The sequence below is a fragment of the Ovis aries genome, chromosome 18 (assembly GCF_016772045.2).
Source record: "Ovis aries strain OAR_USU_Benz2616 breed Rambouillet chromosome 18, ARS-UI_Ramb_v3.0, whole genome shotgun sequence".
Taxonomy (NCBI): domain Eukaryota; kingdom Metazoa; phylum Chordata; class Mammalia; order Artiodactyla; family Bovidae; genus Ovis; species Ovis aries.
Genome location: NC_056071.1, coordinates 66,922,952 through 66,947,245, shown reverse-complemented (window position 1 = coordinate 66,947,245; position 24,294 = coordinate 66,922,952). Strand labels below are relative to the sequence as shown.

The following is a 24,294-nucleotide window of genomic DNA, read 5'->3' as shown; positions in this document are numbered from 1 at the left end:
ACTCTTGAGAGTCCCTTGGACTGCAAGGAGATCCAACCTGTCCATTCTGAAGGAGCTCAGCCCTGGGATTTCTTTGGAAGGAATGATGCTAAAGCTGAAACTCCAGTACTTGGCCACCTCATGCGGAGAGCTGACTCATTGGAAAAGACTCTGATGCTGGGAGGGATTGAGGGCAGGAGGAGAAGGGGACGACAGAGGATGAGATGGCTGGATGGCATCACTGACTCGATGGACGTGAATCTGAGTGAACTCCAGGAGTTGGTGATGGACAGGGAGGCCTGGCATGCTGCGATTCATGGGGTCGCCAAGAGTCAGACACGACTGAGCGACTGAACTGAACTGAACTGAACTGATGGGACCAGATGCTGTGATCTTAGTTTTCTGAATGTTGAGTTTTAAGCCAATTTTTTCACTTTCCTGTTTCACTGTCATCAAGAGGCTCTTTAGTAGGGTACATCATGTGCTCTATGCAGAGTACATCATGTGAAATGCTGGGCTGGATGAATCACAAGCTGGAATTAAGATTGCCAGGAGAAATATCAACAACCTCAGATATGCAAATGACACCACCCTTATGGCAGAGATTGAAGGGGAACTAAAGGGCCTCTTGATGAAGGCTGAAGAAGAGAGTGAAAAAGGTGGCTTAACACTCAACATTCAAAAACCTAAGATCATGGCCTCTGGTTCCATCACTTCATGGCAAACAGATGGGAAAAATGGAAACAGTAGCAGATTTTATTTACTTGGGCTCCAAAATCACAGTGGATGGCGACTGCAGGCATGAAATTAAAAGATGCTTGCTCCTTGGAAGAAAAGTTACGACCAACCTAGACAGTATCTTAAAAAGCAAAGACATTACTTTGCCAACAAAGGTCTGTCTAGTCAAAGCTATGGTTTTTCCAGTAGTCGTGTATGGATGTGAGAGTTGGACCATAAAGAAGGCTGAGCACCAAAGAGCTGATGCTTTTGAACTGTGATGCTGGAGAAGACCCTTGAGAGTCCTTTGGCCATCAAACCAGTCAATCCTAAAGGAATCAACCCTGAATATTCATTGGAAGGACTGATGCTGAAGCTGAAGCTCCAATCCTTTGGTGACCTGATGTGAAGAGCCGACTCATTGGAAAAGACCCTGATGCTGGGAAGATTGAGAGGAGGAGAAGGGGATGGCAGAGGATGAGATGGTTGGACGGCATCACTGACTCAATGGACATGAGTTTGCTCAAACCCCAGGAGATGGTGAAGGACAGTGAAGCATGGTGTGCTGAAGTCCACGGGGTTGCAGAGTCAGACACAACTTAGCGACTGAATAAGAACAGCAGTCACATGACTGTTGATTCTCTTTTTAAGTCCTTACCTCCAAATGCAGTCACAGTCACAGTGTGAGGTGCTAGGAGTTGAGATGTCCACATGTGAATTCCAGGGGGACACAGTCCAGCCCGTGACTGGTGCCACTCTCTGTGCTAGGCCCTCGGGGGTGCTGCTGGGCAGAGCCAGCTGGGTCCCTGCCCTCTGATGGGACAAATGTTACCAAAGGGCCAGCCCAAGGAGCTGTGGAAGCAGAGCAAGGAGACCCACCTTGCCCGGGGTGGGGGGCACCCCAGCAAAGCTGGCTGGCTGGGAACCGAACGCAGGCAAAGCATCTGTGGAAGGGCATAGTTTGATCTTAGAAAGTTGGGCGTTCTGGAATTGAATACACATCAGATGAGGAAGGAACATGCTTTGTGTTTTCCCAGAAGAAGCGCAGCAATGTTCCCCTCCGACAAAGGCAGAGGGGCAGGGCTGGCCGGAAGTGTTTCCGCTAAAATGTCTAAGCAGTTTCCCCGGGGTCCTGCAGTTTTGACGCTAATCATCTCAGTTGCGCAGCATGGTTGTCCTGCTTTGAGTGACTGTTAGCTTGGGAAATAGTTTGCTTACAGTGCAGTTGTGTGTCCTTACGTCCACTGGAATGCTCGGATGGTCAGTGTTGCCAAGGTGACCCGTCGCCCCTGCCCGCCCCGGCAGAAGCGATCCTTGCTCGCTCTGCGCGCAGCCCTGTGTCTGGCTTTCCCCCTCAGCTGGCTGACTCCCAGACCGTCCAGGGTCCCTCACCGGCCGTGGTCTCCCCCACCGGTTGCTGAGTGTGCCCATGTGTGGACGGACCACAGCTTTCGTTGCCCTGTGGACAGGCGCGTGCGCTGTGCTGGGTTTCGTGCTGGTGAAGGCAGCTGCTCTGAACATTCTCTTCTGAGGCTTCTTCTGGACATTCATGGGCCAGTGCCTAGGAGTGGGATGGCTCAGTGGCAGGGTAACGAACATTAACGACAGCTTTCCAGAGAGCTTGAAAAACACATTTTATCGAGCAGCAGCCTCAAATCACTTACTTGTCTTTTCCCCACATACTCAATTGAGACTAGTGTAAGCTCCTCTACCCTGGAGGTCTGCTGTTGGTGCCAAGGAGAGAGGACACCAGGTTATAACTGCTCAGACCCTCACAGCACCTGATGCTGAAAGAAGGCAGCCAACCTCACCCCCCACCCTCCCATCTCTGGGCCACACAAGGGTGAGGACGCCGGTGCCAGCCAAGAATGGCGACCCCTCGAGTTTGGTCTTTTCTGTAAAACTTCTGCAGATAGTCAGACATACCGCCTGCAGCTGCCTCCCCAGGATGTGGTCCAGAGCTGGAAGGAAACAGCAGCTTGTACTGGAGTGAAGGATTTAGTGGCAGCTTTCTAATCTAAGTTGCAGGCTGACCTTGCTGAGCCAGGAGTACAGCTTTTTACACAGAACAAAGTGATTTCTCTTTCTTCTGAAAAATGTCCGTTCTGGTTGATTGCCCAGAGCATGCACCCCTCTGTTGTAGCAAGATGGGATGAGACGGTCATCTGGTCACAAGAAGCACAGTCCCCGGGGGCAGGGAGGAGAGCTGGGGTCCACCTCCTCCTTCCCTAAGAGCTCACCCTGCCTCGGGGCTCTCTCCTTTCCTCTCCTTTGCTCTATCGTGAAGGGAACGCCAGGGTCTGTTTCTTCTTCTAGCCCTGCTGCCCGAGGAAGCTGGTCCACACATGTGCTCCCGCATTCTTTCAAATCACCGAAGGCCATTCTCGGCCGTTTGGAAAAGCTCACTAGTGTGTGTGAAGCCATACTCCCAATATGCGGCCCGTTCACCTAATATGCTGTCACGAGAGTCCGGGACTCCAGGGTGCAAGCCGGTGACACCGGGCCCGGCAGAACATCCTGGGGCTGGCAGGGCCCACGGGGAGCGAGCAGGTTGGCATCTGCCCAATGCCAGGGAGCCCAGATGACATCCTCAGCTCCAGAAAGTGAGGGTTTAAGCCTGGCAGACTCCCAGTCTCTCCATGTGTATAAACCCTCCCCTCTCTGAAATGACACCAAAAGGCCAATTATTTCTCTAAACTGACTGCGCACTCTGAAGCGTTGTTGAATGGGCCGAGCACGGCTTCCAGTTGAGCACAGACCACAGCAGGGTCTCTGCAGGTTCTGCCAGCTGAGAAGCGTCTTCCTCGCCTGGGGAACATGGGGCGGGGCAGAGGGTGTCCCACTGAAAGGCAGGGCCTGCCATGTGGGGAAGGGCTCTGGCGTCTAGAGCGGGTCTGCGGAGACATTCCATCTTGGAAAACATGCTTCATGCCCGTGGCCTTCCATCCCTGGGCTGCTCCCATTTTGTTGTCTGAGCAAACAAACGGCTTGGCTTCCTGACACCGAAAATGTGAGTCACCCAGGCCACTGATGCTGCCGAGTGATGCCTCTGAGCAGTTAAAAGTCGAAGCAACGATGACGAAGTCAGAAAAAAGCCTGCACTGCTCACTGCTGCTCAGCGGCTGCGGGATTTGTTTATTACTCAGCGGCTCCAACTGCATAGACAGCCACGTGACAGTTAAGGAGCCAGAAAAGGGCTCTGGTTTGAGCTCATGTGAAACAGCAGGATTTTAAAAAACGCACACAGCACTGGCTTTCAGATGTTTCAAGTTGTGGAAGTCAGTGGGTTGGGCTGAAGGCTTAAAGAGTAATACGAAAGTACAGAAAATAGCTTTCAAATCTCTTTGTTCACGGCGTTGGTTCTGCCGGCCAAGGAAAGGACACGACGTGGGCCACGCCGCTGGGGTCAGCTCCGGCTTTGTCTAAAACAGCTGGATCATCGAATCTCTGGACTTGCCGACACCAACCCATTTCACTGAAAGGGGAAGGGGAGGTTCAGCCTGGGGTGAGGGGGGTGGAGGGCGTGGCTGGACGCGGGGCACCCACCTGCCACTCCGACGCGGTTCTCCACGAAACGAATGTAGCTCTGGGCCTGCGGGGGCAGGTCCTCCCACTTCCGGGCGGCCGTGGTGTCCGCCTTCCACCCCGGCAGCGTCTCGTATTCCACCTCCACCTTCTGCAGGACCTCCTGGTTGGCTGCGGACATGGGCTGGGTGAGCCGTGCGCCACCGACGTCTGCGTAGCTGCGGGCCTGGGACCCCCAGCCCGGGGTCTGCTTGCCCCAGCGTTCGGGGGCAGAGAAGCCAAGCAGCTCTGCTTGGTTTTCTCAGGGCTGGGGGGTGGTTCTGGGACGCTGCCTGATCCCCTTCCAGCCAAGAGGACACGCCACCCTGGACACGGATTCCAGGGGACACCTCAGCTGAGCAACTCTGAGGCCCCCGCTTCTAAGGGGATTTGAGGTCCTGCGGTATTAGGGTTCCTGAAGGGTCTACGTTCCCCTCCCCAGGGCAAGGATCCCACTTGGTCTGGACTCCTGGCCTCACAGCAGACGCCAACGCCCCCTGTGGTCAGAAATTGCTGGAAGGAGCTGTCCATTGCAAGTGCACGCCCGGAGTCCCAGCGCTCCCCTGCTGCGTCCTCTGAGTTCAGAGTCAGTCAGTCCGGGGGACACTGGCCGAGAGGACGCACGGGGCCCCACAGCCGAGTCTGCGCACACACACTGGGGGCAGCGGGGGCAGCTCGCCCACGGCCGCCGGTGGGGGTGGGGTCATCCGTGACCCCAGGCCAGACACACAGGACAACATCACTGCCTTTACGCTTTTCAGAAGAAGAGACGCTTGCTTGGTCACAGAAACTTCAGGGAGACCTTAAAAAGTCTAACCAAAAACATGTGTTTTCCTAGGTCAACATCATCTTCCTATTTGTCCAGAGCTTTGAGCGTCCAGAGCCCATGTCTGCTATTTCAGGTGAGTCCCCAGCTCCCGGGAGGTGGGCATTGACCCTGGGGATTCCCCAAGGTCTTGGGGTCAGGCCAGCCCTTGAGTCCCTCTGAGCCCTCCTCAGAGCGTGGACGCACAGGCCTCCACTCAGGGTGAGAATCTGCAGCGCACAGAAGTGGGAAGAGCCTCTGTCACAGGCTGCCCCGTGTGCCCAACGTGCACACGCTGTCCCTTCACCCAAGACCAGTGGCCAAGGGCAGGGGGGCGGCGGTGCCCGCACCTGGGAAGTAGGGGATCCGCTTCCCGCCGAGCTTGTACGCCACGCCAACCTTGATCTCGTCCAGGGCGTCCAGGATGTCCAGCTTCGTCAAGGCCAGCCTGTCCAGAGCACAGCGAGAAGCCGAGGGCCATCAGCTGCCTCGCTGCTCCCGCCCAGCCCCACCCCTCGCTCCTCTGTTTGCAGGACTAGGACGGAGGATGGCAGAGCCCCCGACGGTTAGGCTGGGAGTCCAGCACTGCCCCGGCCCTACGGCCCAGCAGAACAGGGGTCTGGACGAGTGCAGGCCCTTTGCTCTGGGATTGCTCCCCGGCTCCAGGAGAGCCGTCTGCACCACTTCCGGCGGCGGGACACCCTCTGGCTTCACGATGTTGCCTTCCCTGTCTATGCTCAGGAGCCAAGGCAGGGCCAGCCCCAGGGCGCCCTGGACGGCCCTCCCCATCACCCCCCAGTGGCCTCGCTGTGTGGAAGGGTCTCCCTGGGGTGAGGTCCCCCTGTGTGGGGAGGACTGTGGGCCGGAGCCCCGAGGCCCGGCTGCCCTGCTCCTGCAGCGTCTGGGGAGTTGGGGCTGGGCCCCCGGGGGGTGGGCGCCCGGGGAGTGGAGGGCGCCTCAGCACCACCCACGCGGTGAATCCGTTGACCATGTGGGCGTATCTCAGGATCATGAGGTCCAGCCAGCCACAGCGCCGCTTCCTGCCCGTGGTCACGCCCCACTCGTGGCCGCGGCTCTGCAGCAGGTCCCCGATCTCCTGCGGGGCGACAGAGGGTCCGGGGGCTGCGGGGACGGAGCCCGAGCTGGCTGCCCGCCCCGCCATGGCCCCCAGATGACCACCCTTCCTCACGCCCGCTTGCCCGTCCCGGGCCCCAGGCAAGCCCGCCCCAGCTGAGCCTCGTGGCCGCCCCGTCCCGGCCTCATGGGCAGGTGAAGGTGGATCTGTAGACCCTGCAGCTGCCCTCAGGCAGGCTGCGTGCTTATTTTGTGCTTCTTCCTCCGGGATTCGTAGCTCTGCCCAGCATATCCCCTTCCTGCTCTGGCCCTCACACACCTGCTCAGGACAGGAGCCTAGTGTCCCTTCAGCCTCGCAGGCACAAGGCTGGGGAGAGAAAGGCAGGGGCCGTCCTGAGCTTTCAGAGACACCCACGAGGCTGGAGGGCAATTTGCTGGGGAGGCGGGGCGCTGCTCCACCCTGCTCTCGTCCGGCTCGCTCAGGCCCCGGAGGAAGGCGGCCTGGGTGCCCAGGAGGAGCCAGAGAGAAGGCTCTCAGGGTCCTTCCTCAGCCGGGGGCTCTGCGGGACAGCCACACGGTGGTTGGGGGGCGGCTGGAGCTGCAGCCTCAGCATCTTCTCTGCAGCCTCCCCGGTCCCTCCACAAGGTGCCCGCAGTCCCCCGGGGCTGGGGACTCACGTTGATCTGCTCGGTGGGGAAGGCGCCGATGCCCACGCGTGTGGTGTAGGCCTTGACCACGCCGTAGACCTCACCTATGTTCTGGGGCGGGATGCCCAGGCCAGTGCACACACCGCCTACCGTGCAGTTGGAGGACGTCACGAAGGGGTAGGTCCCTGCGAGACAGAGCCAGTCGGGTTGCTACCCCGCAGGAATCCTGGTGAGGGGTCGCCCCGGTGGGCCCAGGGACCCTTAGGGGGCGTGGCCGACGCAGGGTGTTGTGTGTATGAGCCGGCGGGGGGGGGGGGGGGGGCCCCTCAGGTTTGGGTGGTGGGTGCCTCGCCTGCGCCAGGCGGCCTCAGGACTGGTGTGTCCCTGGGCACACCAGTGGGGACACACAGAGTGGGGACAGCGGGGACAGAGGCCCAGGCAGGGCAGTTGGGGCTCCCCGGCCCAGCCAGTCTCTCCCTCATCCCCATCCCTCATCCCCATCCCTCATCCCCGTCCCTCATCCCTCATCCCCGTCCCTCATCCCCACCCCTGTCCCTGATTCCCCTCATCCCTCATCCCCATTCCTCATCCCTGCTCCTCATCCCCACCCTCATCCCCATCCCCGTCCCTCATCCCCCTCATCCTTCATTCCCATCCCTCATCCCTGCCCCTCATCCCCGTCCCTCATCCCCAGCCTAGCCTCCCTTCCCCCCTCCCAGCTGAGGTCGTGGGAAGAGGGCAGTAGCACTCTTTCCCGGGCACAGAGAGCAGCCTGGTGTGGAAGGCGAGCCCACCACAGCTGTCCCCTTGGCAGACAGCACAGGCGGGACTCATGGGGCTCTGGCCGGGGACGCACCGAAGTCAAGGTCAAGGAGGGCTGCATTGGCGCCCTCCACGAGGATCTTCTTGGGGGGGCCGTGGAGCGCCTCGTACATGAAATACACGCCGTCTCGGACCATGGGGCGGATCCGCTCGGCGAAGCCCTGGGAGAAGGGGCCAGGATGCAAGAAGGGGGTCCACCAGGCTCTGGCCTCCTCCCGTCTTCCAGCAAATTCCTGCCCTGTGAGGCCCTTGGTTGGCATGCATCCCTGTGGGTCCATCCCTGCCTACATCTAGGGCCCCAGAGGAGGCTGGAGGAGCTGGGGTCCGGCCCTGGAGGTTTCCAGAAGGGCTCTGTGCGGACATCCTCCTGTCTCCCGCCTGCTCCGTCCCTCTAGCAGTGAGCTGGGACACCTCGAGCTCCTGCCCGCAATGGACGGGGTTGGCCTCTGTCCCCCAGCATGTCCATCCCACCCGCTCCATCCCTCTAGCAGTGAGCTGGGATGCCTTTGCCTCCTGCCCCAGACCGACAGGGTCTGCTTATGGTCCCTGGAGTATCCAGGGTCGTTTCCTCAGAGAGGACTAGAGCGGCCAGGTCAGCGGGTGAGCCCCTGGCCTCCTGAGAAGACCGCCAACCAGGGGCTCCCACAGGAGGCCTGTGGTCCCCGAGCCCAGCCACCGGGAAATAAGGTCTTGTTCCAGGGGCGCCACGGCAGTGCGCACGGCTGTGGAGGGACCCTCGGTGGGGCTGGGCCTGCCCAGCGCTGGGGTGCTCAGCTCTACCTTGAGCCTTTTGAGTTGACCTTCAATGTCCACTTCCAAACTGGGGAACATGGACTGGTGCTGGTGTGCCAGGTTCTTGAATCTGCGGAAGCGACAGTGACTGCCACCCCATCTGCCTGAGCCCCACGCCCGCCTCCCTGGCCTGGCTTCCCCCAGCCCAGGGCTGGGGACGGGTCAGGTACCGGGAGGAGAACTCGTCGAAGTCGGACAGGAGGTCGCAGATGCGGAGGCCAGTGCGGGCGGCCTTGGACGAGTAGGCCGGCCCGATCCCCTTCCGGGTGGTGCCGATGCTGGAAGACAGGGCAAGGGCCATGAGCTCAGGGGGCCTAGGTGGGCCTGCTGGAACTGGGGGAGGAGCCTGGGAACCCGGGGCCCCCGGCCAGCCCTCAGCATCCACCCCTGTAAACCAAGGTTGAGCCGGGCGATGCCCGAGGGCCCTCCCCAGCCCTAGCCTCAGTGGCTGGGTTGCGGGGCCGGCACGTGGGTCCAAGTCCCGGCCCTGGCCCTCCTGTGGCCCCCAGAGGCCCAGTGCCCGGCGGTGCCCTCCCTGGCCCAGCTGCCTTCTGCCCAGCACTGAGGCTGCTGCTCTGGGCACCTGCCATCTCCTCAGAACTGAAACCTGGCAGTGCCACCCTGTACCCACTGCCCATCACAGCCCAGCCCAGGTCGGGGAGTGGCCAAGCCTTGTGAGTGTGTACTTGTGCATGAGTGTGTGAGGGCGTGTTCATATGTGAGCATGTGTGAGCGTGCGTGTGAGCATGTGTGTCCCTCTGTGTGAGCACGTGTGTTCCCGTGTGAGTGTGCATGCATGTCCCTCTGTGTGAGTGTGCATGCGCGTCCCCCTGTGAGTGAGCATGCGTGTCCCCCCGTGTGAATGTGCACGCACGTCCCCCTGTGTGAGTGTGCATGCGTGTCCCTGTGTGCATGCGTGTCCCCGTGTGAGTGTGCATGCCCGTCCCTCCGTGTGAGTGTGCACACACGTCCCCCAGTGTGAGTGAGCATGCACGTCCCCGTGTGAGTGAGCATGCATGTCCCTCTGTGTGTGCATGCATGTCCCCCCATGTGAGTGTGTGCATGCGTGTCCCCGTGTGAGTGTGCATGTGTGTCCCGTGTGAGTGAGCATGTGCGTCCCCCCGTGTGAGTGAGCATGCGCGTCCCTCTGTGTGTGCATGCGTGTCCCCCCATGTGAGTGTGTGCATGCGTGTCCCCGTGTGAGTGTGCATGCGTGTCCCGTGTGAGTGAGCATGCGCGTCCCCCCGTGTGAGTGTGCATGCGCGTCTCCCCGTGTGAGTGAGCATGCGTGTCCCCCTGGGAGGCATGCGTGTCCCTCTATGTGAGTGTGCACGGCCGTGTGTGTATAATCTGCGCACACGCATGCTCTGGTTGTGCGTGTGTGCACACGTGTGAGAGGCAGGATTCTGGCCTGCTTCGCTCCTGTCCTGGCTTTGACGCTGTCCCTGGCCCACTGCAGTGCACGTCTGCAGAGAACCAGTGACTGGCCATTGAGGCGGCTAGGCAGGCTTTGGCGCCTGCTGGAGCTGCGGTCAAGGCTGGCCTGGGACTGCAGCAGGGGTGGGGGGCGCGGCAGGTGACGGATGGCACGGGCACTCCTGGGGGTGGCCCCAGGGAGGACTGCCCAGCCCTGGGAGAGGCGGCTCGCGTGGGCTTCAGGGGTGGGGGGGCGCGGGGTGAACTGACGGACACTGTCCTCGGGGTTCCTGGTGGACGCACGCTCCCCCCTCCACCCGACACGCCCCCAGCTCTGCAGCCGTGGACTTGAGGCCCGGGGGCAGCACAGACGCCACTCACTTCTTGCCCTCCTGGGCCTGCCGCTGCACCTCCTGGAGCCCGTCCACCGCCTGGTGAAAGTCGAACACTGCCGGCCGGGTGGGCAGGAGCATCGGGGGGCAAGAGAGACAGAAGGTTACGGGGTCTCTGGGGACACCACAGGTCCCTCCCCTAGGCCTGTACTGGCAGCCACCCTGACCTGGCACGGCCTCGGAGAAGGCCTGGGGGGCCTGGGGTCACTTATTCGCAGGCGAGCAGGGAGGCCCCAGGACTCACCGAGGTGGGCCCGGTCAGAGATGATGAGCCTCTTCTCCCAGTCCTTCAGGCCTGCAGACACGGCACGCAGTCGGAGACGGGCCCTCCCCCGGGGGCCTGGGGATATCCACCCGCGTCCCCAGGGGCGGCTCTGTCTCCTCACGGGCTCCGTCCCAGCACCTCCTGGAGCCCATGTCCCAGGGCCAGGGCCCGCTGGCTCCTTTTGCGCCTGCTCTGAGCCTGGGCCCCGAGGCGGAGGCTCTGCTCCGTCCAGGGCACCTTAGGGCTGCAGTGCCGCCCGCCTGCCTCTCGACAGCCAGTGGGGGCCCACCTGCCCGTGTGCCTGGCTGGCAGCCTTAGTCACTGCCTGCCCGCCTCCTGCCCTTGAGCAGCCCCCGGGGACCACACCCTTCCCTGCAGGGATGTCGGCCCAACCGTCCCCATCCTCAGGACACCAGGGTCGAAGTCCAGGCTTCAGGGTTCTGTCCTGGAGAGCCTGCGTCTGCAGCTCCTGGCATCACCGGTCCCCAGTGTCAGGGAAGCTCGCTTGCAAGATAGAGGCTGTGGCCTGAAGCCAAAGTCTGGGGCCCCTGGACTGACTGCCTGCTCTCAGGCTTCTGGTGTGAGCAGGGCCAGCAGGCACGGGCCGGGGGCCAGCGTGGAAACCGCATCACCTGTCCACCTGCCGCCGCCATCGGCAGAAACCACACGGGGAGCACCGCCAACTCGGCCGCGGGGAGCACACACGGCTCCCGGACGGCGCGGCTCCGCGGGGACACGGACCTACCTTTCTTCTCGTTCTTCTCTGCTTCTTCAAACAAGCCCGGCAAGTGGACAACCACTCCATTGCCTGAGAGACATGGACACGAGATTGAATTGGGTCACAGAGGAACTTCACACTTAAAACGCCGTGAAATTCACGCCCTCATGCTGACGGCTGCATCGCTCATGATGGCTAAGATGGGGAAAGAACCCAGCTGTCCGTCAGTGGACATCAATGATGGACAAAGAAAATGTGGTTCAGCCACAAAACGGGATTAGTATACAGCTGTGAAAAGGAAGGGCATGCTGCCCCACGGATGGACGTCAAGCGCACTACGTGACGTGAGATAAGGGTGGAAGCCTTTGCCACTCCGTCGTGCCTGACTCTCTGACCCCATGGATGGTAGCCGGCCAGGCTCCTCTGTCTAGGGAATTCTCCAGGCAAGAATACCAGCTGCTGCTGCTGTTGCTAAGTCGCTTCAGTCGTGTCTGACTCTGTGCGACCCCATAGATGGCAGCCCACCAGACTCCCCTGTCCCTGGGCTTCTCCAGGCAAGAACACTGGAGTGGGTTGCCATTTCCTTCTCCAATGCATGGAAGTGAAAAGTGAAAGTGAGGGTACCGGAGTGGGTAACTATTCCCTTCTCCAGGGGATCTTCCCCACTCAGGGATTGAACCTGGGTCTCCTGCATGGCAGGGCAGATGCTTTACCATCTGAGCCCCCAGGGAAGCCCTTCTGTGAAATAAATAATAAATAAATAAAGTGAAGTAAGCCAGACACTAAAGGCCATTCTCTGTATGACCCCCTTGTATGAGGTCCCCCTTGTACGAGGTCCCTGGAGGAGTCAGACTCACAGGGACAGAGGGCAGGGTGCTGGGGGCTGGGGGCGAGGGGAGGGAAAGGGGATGGAGAGTTCAGGGGGGACGTAGCTCTGCAGACGGACGTGCTGACGCTGCGAGACAATACTAACGTACTCGATGCTCCTGAACTGGACGGTTAAAAATGGTTAACATGGAAACTTTTTTTTTTTTTTTTTTGCCACGAGAAGGAGCTTAATAATTCTCATTAAGAGGCTTAATTCCCAAGATACAGTTTGAAAGAAATGAGTGGTTAAATTGCTCACTGGGCCAACGTTCCCCGAATGTCACATCGCTCACTGTCAGCTGTGTGGTGGGTTGGGGTCAGCTCTGATGTGGTCAGCTCACATCTGGTCGACTCAGACCTGCCTGTCCCCTCCACAGACTTGGCTGTCAGGTGACCACTGAGCTGCCCAGGGCTTCTAAGAAGATTCCACATTTCAAAGAAAACTCAGCGCACGGATCTGGGGTTGCCAACTGTTTTGCCACGAAAGGGCATTTACAAAAAACACTGTGTGGCCACTGTTTCATCAAATAGAGGGAATCTGAAGACCCAGAAAGGAAGTAGGGCATAACATTTAGAAGAAAATACATGCATTTACATAAAATGAATTCTGCTTCATGAAAGATGGAAAGTTTATATTACGTGTACTCTATCACAATAAAAAATGGTCCAAACAAAAGCCTTCATTTAGAGAGACAGCAGATGAGGGCTGCTGGGGAGGTCTTCAGGAGGGAGAAACTGTTCCGGAGCTGAGCTGGGCCGATGCACCATCCTACCCTCCCGGGGTGCATTTCATGGTACGTAAGTTATACCTCAACAGAGCTGTTGTGGTTGATGTACACGGAGACGGGAAAGCAGCAGGCGGGGAGAAACACAGCCTGCAGCTGTTTGGTCTCGGGAGCCAGGCCTCCCCGTCCCCGTAAAACTGAGCCAGGCCTCCCCATTCCCGTGAAACTGAGCCAGGCCTCCCCATCCCTGTAAAACTGAAGCAGGGGTGAGTAGAGGGCGGGCGCGAGCCCAGCCGAGGAGGGGGCTCGCCACGGCCACAAGCCCACCAGGGGCCCAGGCTGAAGCCAAGGCTGCCCCTTCCTCTGAGACCAAAGCCCGCCGGGTGGGGCCCCCGCGGCCTTCCCGGGGGGTGCGTCCCCCGGGCGCTGGGATTGGCGGAGGGAGATGGGACACAGGTCCAGACGGGAGTGACTCAGAGGCAGCAAGCCACACCGGGCTCGAAAGGTCATCTAAATGCCAGGAGCCCGGAGATGGCCACGGGGCGGGGCCTGGCGGGGGGCCGCGTGAGCGCCGGTGCATCCCACCCTTACCGGGGCTCCCGTCAGTATCTGGCCGGGCTGGCCCCTGCCCATGCTCCTGGGGGCCGCTGGCCCCCATCCACCCCCGGCTCCCAGGACACCGGGCAGACCGCCTCTCCCCTCCCCGCAGCACGCGGTGCCTGCTTGGCCTGGTTCCCACCTAGTGGCGCCCAGCAGCCTCCTGGGGCAGAGACTTGGCCCCCGGGTGCGGGGTCCTCACCCTCCACCAGGGCCCAGTCTGCACCACGAAGCCCCTGGGCCACCACCCTCTCCTGCTCAGCCTGACCGCCCACCGCCCCACAGGCCCACTGCTGCAACAGCGCCCCTGGGCTCACACCCAGGGCTGGACCCACGCCACCAGCGGGCACACCCTCGCTGTGCCAGCCCTGCTTCCTGGGGGGGCGGGGCAGTGAGTCACGCGCATGGCCCTGCTCAGCGGTGGAAAGAGCCGAAAGGAAAAGTCCCCGAAGCGCCCAGAGTGTGTCCTGGAGGGGTGGGCAGGAGAGGGCAGCGGGAAGGGGTAGGGGAGGGGGCTGCCCAGGGGCTGGAGGAGGGTGGGGGACAGCTGCCCACGCAGAGCCCACGCAGACCCACAGGGGAGCCAGCCCCACAACATTCGCACACTCACCCACGGGCATCACACGTGCACACACTCTCACAGGCACGCACATTCCCATACAGGCATGCACACACACACACAGACTCACACACGTGACACCCACACTTGCCATACACACGCGTGTACACCCACACCCTCACTTACCCCCACACACACCTACAGGCTTGCACACACACACATCCGGGGAGTCTGAGCACTCAGGGAGCCTCCTGCACCCTCCACCTGTCCCTCCATCCCAGGCGTGGGGAGGAGGGGGTCCTGGGCTCCGAGCAGGGCCCCGAGGCGGGGTCCCCAGATCAGAGGCCTCTGCAAGGGGTCCCGGTGGGGCTGGAACCTTGACCCTCGGGGCCCAGCCCTGTGCCCCGCTACATCCAGCCTGCGTACGGACCCCTGGGCTCGATGATGTCCAGGCCTCTTCCACTCACATCCATGGGTTCCTGGGCCGAGGTGGGGCAGGCGGGTGGGCGGGCACTCACCGATGAAGGACACGGCCTTGGGGTTGATGATGCCGCTGGGCAGCAGGTGGAAGTCATACTCCTTGCCGTCCACCACCACGGTGTGGCCAGCATTGTTGCCTCCCTGGGGACAGAAACCAGATCGGCATCTACCCCAGGAGGCCTGCCTGGCACCTAGCTCACTTGGGTAGCTCTAAATGCAGGTGCTCAGGAGCTCCCTCTGGGCTGCCCGGGTGGCAGGAGTGTGAGATGCCATCTCTGCTTGGGTGTGGGGAGCCTGGTCCAGTGGCTGGCTCCGATGCGTGTCTGGGGTGCCAGGGCCTGGCCGGGACACTGGGTCCAAGAAACAGGCTGGCCCCCACACCCAGGACCCTCTTGGGCTGACTCCGGGGAGGCCGGCTCAGTGAAGCCCCTGAAGCCTCCACAGGCTCAGAGCCCTGCCAGCCCGCCCACAGCTCCCCCTGGGCTTCCTCCTCTGATGCGAGGATGATGCAGGGAGCAGAGATTCAGGCCCTGCTGCCACAGAGCCTGAACTCCGAGGGGGGAGGGGGCAGAGGGCGGGCAGCACAGCCTTTCCGGGACCAGGAGCCGGTGCAACAGCAAGCCCTCCCTTGGGCCTGCGCCTCACACCAGGAATAAAGCGGGAAAAACCATCCTGAGGCCGACTGCGGTGTGCGGGTAGCCAGGAGGAGGCCCCACCCAGGAGGGAAGCCGGGCTCCAGCCCCAGGTCTAGGCTCTAGAGGCCAGTGCGGGCCCCAGAGCCAGTGAGCAGGGCCCGGGGAGGGGATGTGTCCTGGCTGCGGCCCGAGGCCTTGGAGCCCCGCCAGCCCGCCTCCTGCAAGGCACTCTAGTATCCGTGGGGCCCCTCCACGGCTGGACCCCTGCCCTCCATGCCCCGCTCTCCTCCTGGCTGGCAGAGGAGGTGATGGCCACTGGCTGTGAGGGTTCCAGCACCCGTGCCTCTCAGGGCCCAGCAAAGATGAGCCCCACACGTGTGCGTGGTCGCTTCCTGCCCGGCCAGGCCTGGCCGAATGAGGGCCATGTCCTCCCCCGGGGGCACCTGCTCCTCGTGGCGGGGCTGGGAAGGTTCACACACCTCCCGTCTCCCCCACGGAAAGGGCCCAAGCGGGGGTGGGGGGACCCGAGTGGGGGCACTTTCTCCTGGACCTCCCTCACTTCACACTCGGGCAATTTAAGGAGAGTGGCCAGAGCCTGATCTCCCCTCAGCGCCCCTTTCCCAGCCTCCGTCCCAGCCACCCCCGACGGCCCTGCAGACCCCGAGTGTCCCGTGTGCCACGCGCACGCGCAGAGGCCTGTCTGGAATGACCCCGGGATTGGAGGGCCAGGGCAGGTTTGCCTCTAACTGACCCCTGGGGTCAGTGGGGTCCCGGTGTGTGTCCTGGGGCCCCTGCTGCACAACAGGGCCCTGTGCCACAGCCCACTCACCCTGGAGGACAGCCTGCCGCCCCCCGGGTGCCTGAGCCAGGTGGTCCCTGTGGGAACTGACCACAGGCTCTGAGCTGATGATGGGGGGCAGGGGACATGGTGGAGGGGGGGCTGGGGACCAAGGAGGGGGCCCCACAAGCAGGGGTGGTGCAGTGCCAGGCCACAGGCGGCTCAGGACGGAGCCAGCTGGGAGTGAACAGGGCAGGTGGGCCAGCAAGCAAGGGACCCCAGGGGGGCTGCTGGAGGGGAGGGAGCTGATGCTGACCAGGGTGCGGGGGGGAGAGGTGGTGGGCTCAGCCTTGAGCATCTGAGTCACCGTGACTGATGGCCTGGGTTTGGGGGTCACTGGGCCCCCCCAGAGACCCCATCCTTACTCTGCCCTCACCTCGGGACACGCACAGTGCCTCCCGGCACACGAGGTTCTCTGTGCAGTTCATGCCCACGGTCACCTTTGCCACGTAGGTGGGGCAGCCTGGTGGAGGGTGGGGGGACCTGAGGTCCCAGGAAAGGAGTTTGCAGCAAGACCGGGTGGCGGGCTGATGGCCTCCCTGCAGCCTCTCTCCCTGTGAGCCAGATCCACCCCCAGCTGCGTCCTGCCTGCGGTGGCGGGGGCCTAGACACTCTGCCCCCTCCCCGGTTCTCAGTTGCCCAGTGCCAGCGTCAGCTGGGCTGAGCACACTCCACCTTCGTTTGGGGTAAACACCAGTGCCTAGGAACAGGCGCAGGCCACCGTGGGTCCATGGGTGGCAAATGACCCCCGCTGGCTACAAGGCCCAGGCACCAGGCCACAGTCCACTCCTGGGGTATAAGCCAGCCTTGGACGCTGAGCTCAGGGCCGGCTGACCTGAGGGTGCCCCTCCCAGCAGCTCTGCAGAGGTCCAGGCAACCGTCCCAGAAACCCCCATCTGCCCTCTCCTGGGGCGTGGGTGAGGTCGGGGCAGGGATATTCCACCCACCCCGACTCCTAACGCCCCAGCCCTGCTGTGGTCTGCAGTCCAAAGGCTGGGAGAGCTGGGGGCATGGCTGGGAAAAGCCACCTAGAGGGACAGCTGGTTCAGAGTCCCAGGCCCAGCCTGGCAGCCCCCTCAGGGCCTTTGCCTCCAGGCTGCACTGTCTCCCTGTCCCCCCAGGTGGACAGGCTCTGGAGGCTCCCGTCCAGAGTGACCGGGAGCCAGCCTCACCCCTCTTTTCTGCCCGGGGGACCCTCAGGACTCTACCACCCTGCAGGTCCTCCCCTCCGTGATGGAGCCTCACAGGTGGCACAGCCAGCTCAGAGGCCCCAGGGACGCTACCGCCGCCCCCACGACCTGGCCGGGCACTCAAAGTCCCCAGTGGATGGCCCCACCAGGTGCTGCCCTGGCGGCAGACATCTAAGCAAGTGGGGCTTTCTCGTTCAAGGACACAGCAACAGCACCAAGGCCGGCCCACTCTGAGATCTGGCCAGCCCCGGCCCTTGCTGTCTCTGCGGGTGTCCTCCAGCCCACCCTCCTTGGGGCCAGCGCAGAGTGGACGAACAAGACACAGAGGGTGGGTGTGGGCGGCAGGCCTTCAGGCTGTGACTCTGCTCTCGGCCCTGGGGGTGGCCGCGGGCGGAGGCGGAGCCTCTGGGCCGCCACAAGGCGGGTTTTCTCAGGATCCTGCCCAGCAGGCAACAGCCAAGGGTCTGCCCTCCAGGTGGAAGGCCTTGGGAACTGGCCCCACCCCCACCGTGGTCTGGGTGAAAGCGCGTCTTTTTGGGTGTCTGCTCTGAGGGACTCTACCATCGGTCCACCATCCATCCGTTCACCCCAAAAAGAACTGCTCTGCGTGAGGCACCAGAGTGAGGCCTAGAGGGGGGAGGGCAGGGGCCCCAGGTGGGTGCACGGGTCTCCCCCGCCCAGGGCCACGACCGCCCAGGTGACCGTGCGGAGGCTCTCCCCCTGGAACCTCTGCTGGGGGACAGGTGTCACGAGAGGGAGCGCACGTGGAGGCACCACCAGGCGTCTCCCCCAGAGCCCCCAACCCGAGAGGCCCCTGGGCCGGCCTGGGGTTCAGGGCATTCCCGGCCTCCCGCCCGGGGAGAGAGATCCCAGAGCACCGACGAGCCACAGGGCGCGGCCCCTCACCCCGCAGGAGTGAGACCATGTGCCCTCGGTCACCGGCCCCGGAGCTGATGGGCCCACCGCGCTGGACTCCTGCACCGAGCCGCCCCACCGCCCTTGGAGGGGGAATCGTATATAAACCCTGCCCGGGGCGCCCTGAGGCCTCGGGGCTGTTGTGGGGCCCAAAGGCTGCTGAAGGTAACTCTGGAAACAGAGGGAGGGCTGGCACCGTGTCCTGGGGACAGCACGCGGCGCAGGAGGGGGCGTGACCGGGGCCCTGACAGGCAGGCCAGGCGCGCGGGCTCTCGGGCTCCCGTCCGGACGGGGGTCGGGGGTGGGGTACCTCAAACAGCAGGAAGGATGCCCGCGGGCACCGCGACAGAAAGCCCGGCGCAGGGCCGGGGTCTCCCGGGGAGTGGGCGGAGCGCGCGGCCCGAGGAGGCCGGCAAGGGGCGGAGGGAGGCGGAGGCGGCTCTGGGGTCGCTGTCGCGAGGCTGCCGCGGGACCTGGGCCAGGAAGAGGGAAGCGGCGCTGGGCGGCGAGTGAGGGGAGAAGGGAGCCCTGGGGCCGCGGGCCCGGAGCAGCCCCAGGACCTGCGCCCAGGCCGCAGGGGGCCTCCCGACGCCGGGGGAGGGTCGGGCGCCATCCACACGGGGAGGGGAGGCAGGCGGAACAGCAGGGGCCAAGGCCCAGGTCTCTGGACCCTAAGGAAGGTCTTGGGGGTCTTGCGGTGCATGCTGCCCACGGGCCCCAAACCCCCGGGATGGGGAGCACCGAGGGTGGCCACCGGGGGCGCCTTGGGCAGGTGGAAAGTGAGTTCCCGGGAGCCAGGCCGCTGAAGGGCTTCCCAGGTGGACCGCGGGCGCCGGGAGGGCGTGGCGGAGGGCGGTGCAGCGCCAGGACCGGAGTAGGGGCCCCGGGCGGCGGCGGGGGTCGCGGCTGCCGCTCGGGATGACCCCAGGCCCAGGTGACAGGCCAGGCGACCCCCCTGGTCACGAGCTGTCTGGTTTCAGCCCTTCTAGACAGCCACCCAGGCAGGGCTGGGTTCCCAGCCCACCCTGTCCCCCACCCGTGACTCTGCGGCCAGCTGCCCGCTGCCCTGGCCCGGAGCTCCGAGATCAACCCAGCTCTGGGGCCAAGTGCGTGTGAAGGCCACAACGCTGGGCTCCAGGCAAAAGCAGTCCTCCCTGGGTGGGGGCTGGACCCTCCCTGCACCAACAAGAGCCCAGCACTGGTGCCAGGCGGGTGTGGCACGCAGGAGGACCCATATGTGCCGCTTGTTCTAACGGCTCAGTGGCTCTGGCCCTGTTTCCCCGCCTCACCAGCTTGTTTGGAGGCTGGAGGGGAGAAGTCATGGTGGGCTCCCAGGATACCTGGAGGCCTACAGGGGGAGACTGGATCTCAGGGAGAAGCTGGGTCAGGGAGAGGGTGCTGTGTGGGCTCCCGCTTGGGTGGGGGGCTCCAGGCGGCTCTGCCCTAGCTTGGTCCCGCCCACGGCTCTCACAAGCAACAGGAGAGGGCAGGGCCCGGCCTGCTGACCCAGGTGGCAGAGCGCCGAGGGCCTTCCTCCAGAACCGCGGCGGCAGCGGGGAGCCCTGCGGTTCCGAGGCGAGGGCCCTCATGGACACCTGCCAAGCCCCGAGGTCACTTCGAGGAGGGTGGGTGAGGTTGCCCAGAGCGGGCAGGTCACATGGAGGGCCCTGGGCGTCACAGGCAGGCCCCCCGAGGCGACACGCAGCAGACGGGCTGCGCGCCCGGCCCAGGGGCCAGGGGAGGGGGGGTGGACTTGCTTGCTGTGGCTGAGGGGCTGAGACGGTGGGAGGCTCCCGCTCCTCCAGGAGACACCTTCTAGGAGCCCACAGTCAGCCTTCGAGCAGCATCTGCCCCAGTGGGCACACTGGCCCCCACCCCGGTGGCGCTGAGTCCTGGGCCCCACCTGGCGGGAGCTCAGGCATGAGGTGCCCAGAGGGCGTCCCTTCCTCACTTCTGGCAGCCTCCCCGCATGGGGCTGTGAGCCTCAGGAGCAGTGTACCCCTCCAGGCCAACCCCACTGCACCCTGAGCGCGGCACGGCCCGAGGGGTGCAGGAGACAGATGAGGTGCAGAGAGCAGCCCGCAGCGGGCAGGAGCCCTTGGGGGACAGAGCTTGTGTCTGGCATCCTGGGTGGCACCACCAGCCTCGGGGTCACCCTGGCCAGAAGACCCAGGCTCCCCCCTCTCCTCCTTCGGGCCCTGGCCTGCAGTCCTGCCCGGGTCTCTGCCCCCGCTTGGCTGACCCTCTGCAGCTCCAAGAAGCCATGCCTGCTCCCACTCTGGGCTCCAGCCGGCAGCCTCCTCCCGCACACTGACCCCTTGTGGTCAGCCAGCACTGTCCCAGCCCCAGGCAGAAGGAGGAAGTGCGGAGTCTGGGTGGCCTCCAAGCCACTGGGGACCGGGGTCCCCGCCTCGCCCCCACATGCCCGCCCCAGTGTCACCCATGGCACACCCCACCCCCTGAGGATCGGGTGTCCCCAACTCAGCGACTTGTATTTATAGCTCGGGCCCTGGCCCACGGCCCTGGGGGTGGGGCCGGCGGGGAAGGCGGGGTCCCTGGGGGAGACCGTGGGGGAGGGAAGACGCTCTGCCCCAGTGGGTGGGGGTGGCGGCTGGGGAGGGAGTCCCCGGAGGGAAGGCGTCCAAGGGGCGTGTTGGGGAGGGGGGAGGGCAGGGAGGGCAGGGTCCGGCCGGATCGGGGTGGGGGAGGGCCCGGCGCCCGGCCCGCACCTGGCAGCGGCTGATGATGTCGGCGTCCGTGGCCAGCAGGTCCACCACCTTGCCTTTGCCCTCGTCCCCCCACTGCGCGCCCAGCACCACAGTCACCCGGGAGCCGGTGGTCGCCGCCTCGTGCTGCAGCCGCCCCCGCTTGACGCCGCCCGCGCTGGGGGGCCGATCGTTAGAGGCTCGGGTCCCGGACATGCTTGCTCGGCTCGTCCTCTGCGCTGGGCCGCGCGAGAGCCCGCCGCACCCGCGCGCCGCGCCATTAAAAGGAGCCGGCCTGGGGCGGGGGGCGGGGGGCGGGGCCGGGGCGGGCTCTCCGGCGCCGTGAAGCGCCGCCTGGACCTCAGGGCCGCCGGTCCCGCCCCCGCCGCCAGCCGGGGCCCGGTGGGGCGGCGCGCCCGGCCGCGGGGCTCGCGGGCCAGAGGCGCACTCCGGGGTCCCTCCCGCGCTGCCAGGCTGGAGCGACCCGGGCATGCTCCTGGGGGCAATCGCGCTTGTCCTCCCCGTGGCGGGGCCTGGGCCCGGCGAACCCACATTTGGGGGTCTAGATCCCCTCCAGGGCGGGCGTGCAATTTGCCCAAAGGGAGCTGCATCTCTGCGTTCCACGCGGGGCGCTCTGGGCACGCACCTGCCCCCGCGGTGAACCTGGGACCCCGGCCTGGCGTGGGCGCCCTCTGGTGGTCACAGAGAGGACAGCGCGTCCCCTCGTCCACCCGCTCGGGCGGGGACCCCCATTGCCTGTCACAGGGCACCCTGGCATCAGCAGGCGGGCCCCACCCATCCAGGAGTGCGGCTGCCCTCCAGCTGCCCTCGGTTCTCAGGGCTCTGAGTCCAGGGAGAAGCGACGGTGTTTTCAGGTCACCTGGCCGGCACAGGAGAGGGCCGGCACAGGAGAGGGCGGCCACAGTGCTCACTGGCCACCCCGAAACTTCCTTCCTGCTCCTCCTGTGCAGAGACTGGGCGCCCAGAGACGGTGCACGTGGTCTGCTGGGCTCCCGTGTCGGGCTGAGTGCACTGCAGCCCGGCACACTCCAGGTGGACTGGGGCTTGGACGTGACTGGCCCTGCAAGTCATAGAAACGCCAGGGTAGGCCCCAGGGGGTGGGGGCGGTCTATGCGGCCCCGGCCCCAGGGCCGGGAGCCAGACCTCTACTTCCTTTCCTGGGGCGCTCTTGGTACCGACGAGTCCGGAGTCTGCCCCCTGGCCTCTGCCCAGGGCTCAGAGAGCCACGGAGCTCCTGGGCTCCCAGGCCCGAGGCAGGGGGAGACCAGACGCTCCCTGCCTGCTCTTGTCACACCCTCGTGGGGGGTTAGGGATTCAAGCCCGGGGGGAGGGGGGCCGCGCCGTGCCCCATCCTCCCCCTCCCTCCTCACCCCACCCCCACCCCAGCCTCATCCCCTGGGCTCCTGGGCAGAGCCAGGCTCTGACCCTGGGCAGGTCGCTTGGCCCCTGTGTCCGAGTCCCTCTTCTCTCACACGGGGACACCACGGGTTACAAATCGGGTCCCAGGCCTCCCTCGGTGATGGTGACGGGACAGACAATGCTCCTATCCCCTCAGCCCCGGGCCACCCGCTCTGGGAATCCGCTGGAGCAGCTGCAGGCGGGCTGGGTGCAAGGCTGCGGAGGCTGAGGGTGGGCGAGCTGCGGGGTGCGGCCGGGGGCGCGGCCGGGGGCGCAGGGTTTCGGGAGTGAGGGCGTGGGAGGCGGGCCGTGTCCCTGCTGAGGGACTGTGGTGGGCGGGACCGAGGGTGGGCGGGGCAGGAGGGGTGGAGGGGTCTCCTCTTTGTCTCCGAATGCGGGGGTGGAGCCTCAGGATGCCCACTGGGAGCCTGCAGAGGACTTCGCTGCAGTCCTTTACCCTGGAGGCAGTGGGGTGCTTCCCTGTCCATCACTGGTGCTGAAGGGCCCGCGTGGGGAGTGCCGACCCCGAGCCCTGCCCGAGGGAGACCCGGGGCTCCGGGCCAGCAGGTGTGAGTTGGAGGCCTGGGGGGGCCAGGGGAGTGCCATGGGGTTCAGACAGGCTCCAGAGACAGGTGCTGGCTGAGGCACCCGCTCCCCCAGGCCCCGGTCTATAAATAGCAGCATGCCTGGTGGTGAGGGTGGGGAGTTGGGCTTTTCTATAAACAGCCCTGTCCAGGCCCGGCCGCTGGGGCCTGGCCAGTCACACGGCCCAGCCCGAATTAGAACGCTCCCCAACAGAAGCCCTGCAGGCGGCGGGCCTGTCCCCAAAGCGAGGGCAGCACAGGGCCTGGGGGGCTCCCTGTGTGACCTCACTGCATAGCGCACACGATGCCCCAGGACCCACAGCTCTGAACCAGGCACAGGGCAGGAATGAACGCTGGTGCAGACGCTTTGGAGCAAAGTATGGCAGTTTCTTCAAAAGGTGAATGTAGAACTTGGCATATGACCAGCCATTCTTGTCCTAGGAACCTGTCCCTGAGCAATGAGGGCGGACTTACAGAACAGACATTCACAGCGGCGTGGCTCACAGAGCCTCGCACGAAGACTGCCCAAGTGTCCATGGACAGAACGGACGGACAGAACGCGGCGCGTCTGTACACCAGAACGTCACTCAGCCACGTGGAAGAATGGGGTCCTGACGCACTCCGCACAGCTGAGTCTCCAAGCCATGCTAGGTGAAGTCAGCCCGTCACGGAAGGCCATGTACTATCCCGTTCCGCTCACGTGAAGTGTCTACGGAAGGTCAACCCACAGCAACAGATGGCAGTGCAGTGGCTGCCGGAGCTGTGGGGAGGGGGATGCAGGAGCTTCAGGAGGAGGACGGAAATATTCCAGAAGTAGATCGTGACGACTGCACAGCCTTGTGAATCTGCTGGACAGGCAGCTGCGTCACACACGCTTACGACAGGCAACATTTACGCGTGTAAGTTACGGCCCCGTGGGGCTATGCTCGTCTCACCACGGCGCTGGTGCCTGCTCACCGTCTGCCCTGACGCTCTCCCAGGTGTTCTGTGGGGGCAGCGAGGCCCCTACATCCCCCCATCCACACACCCACCTTCCTGCCAAAGCAGCCACCCACCCATCCATCCACCTGTCTATTCCTCCCTTCCTCTACCCACCTGTCCACACATCCGTCCATCCGCCCACCCATCTGTCCATCATCCACCCACCCATCTGTCCATCATCCATCCATCCATCCACCCATCTGTCCATCCATCTATCATCCATCCAGCCACCCATCTATCCATCCACCCACCCATCTGTCCATCCATCCACCCATCTGTCCATCATCCATCCATCCACCCACCCATCTGTCTGTCATCCATCCATCCGTCCGTCCATCCATCCACCCATCTGTCCATCATCCATCCATCCACCCACCCATCTGTCTGTCATCCATCCATCCGTCCGTCCATCCATCCACCCATCTGTCCATCCATCTATCATCCATCCAGCCACCCATCTATCCATCCACCCATCCATCTGTTCATCATCCATCCACCCACCCATCTGTCCATTCACCCACCCATCTGTCCATCATCTGCCCATCCACCCACATCATCACAGCTGCTGTAATCATACCACATTCACCCATGAGTTGTAAACACATCA

At 63.8% G+C, this 24,294-nt stretch overlaps 1 protein-coding gene across 1 annotated transcript; it reads right to left on the bottom strand.

Annotated features, from left to right (window-relative positions):
• Nucleotides 1-2,313: 2,313 nt before the first annotated feature.
• Nucleotides 2,314-20,961, bottom strand: ADSS1 (adenylosuccinate synthase 1). Its single transcript, XM_027957467.3, has 13 exons — nt 20,728-20,961; nt 14,459-14,561; nt 11,220-11,282; nt 10,454-10,504; nt 10,199-10,265; nt 8,572-8,679; nt 8,390-8,471; nt 7,644-7,770; nt 6,818-6,972; nt 6,037-6,161; nt 5,416-5,513; nt 4,243-4,392; nt 2,314-4,171 (listed from the first exon to the last, which is right to left on the bottom strand). Exons 1-13 carry the CDS (start codon nt 20,917-20,919, stop codon nt 4,119-4,121), a joined length of 1,374 nt encoding a protein of 457 aa, XP_027813268.1. The 5' UTR covers nt 20,920-20,961; the 3' UTR covers nt 2,314-4,118.
• Nucleotides 20,962-24,294: the final 3,333 nt, after the last annotated feature.

Coding starts and splice junctions, on each gene's coding strand:
- ADSS1 (XM_027957467.3), bottom strand. CDS start 20,919: ATGTCCGGGACCCGAGCCTCTAACGATCGGCCCCCCAGCGCGGGCGGC. Junction 14,562..20,727: donor ACATCATCAGCCGCTGCCAG/GTGCGGGCCGGG, acceptor TTCTGTCCCCAG/GGAGGCAACAATGCTGGCCA. Junction 4,172..4,242: donor GAACCGCGTCGGAGTGGCAG/GTGGGTGCCCCG, acceptor TTCCCCTTTCAG/TGAAATGGGTTGGTGTCGGC.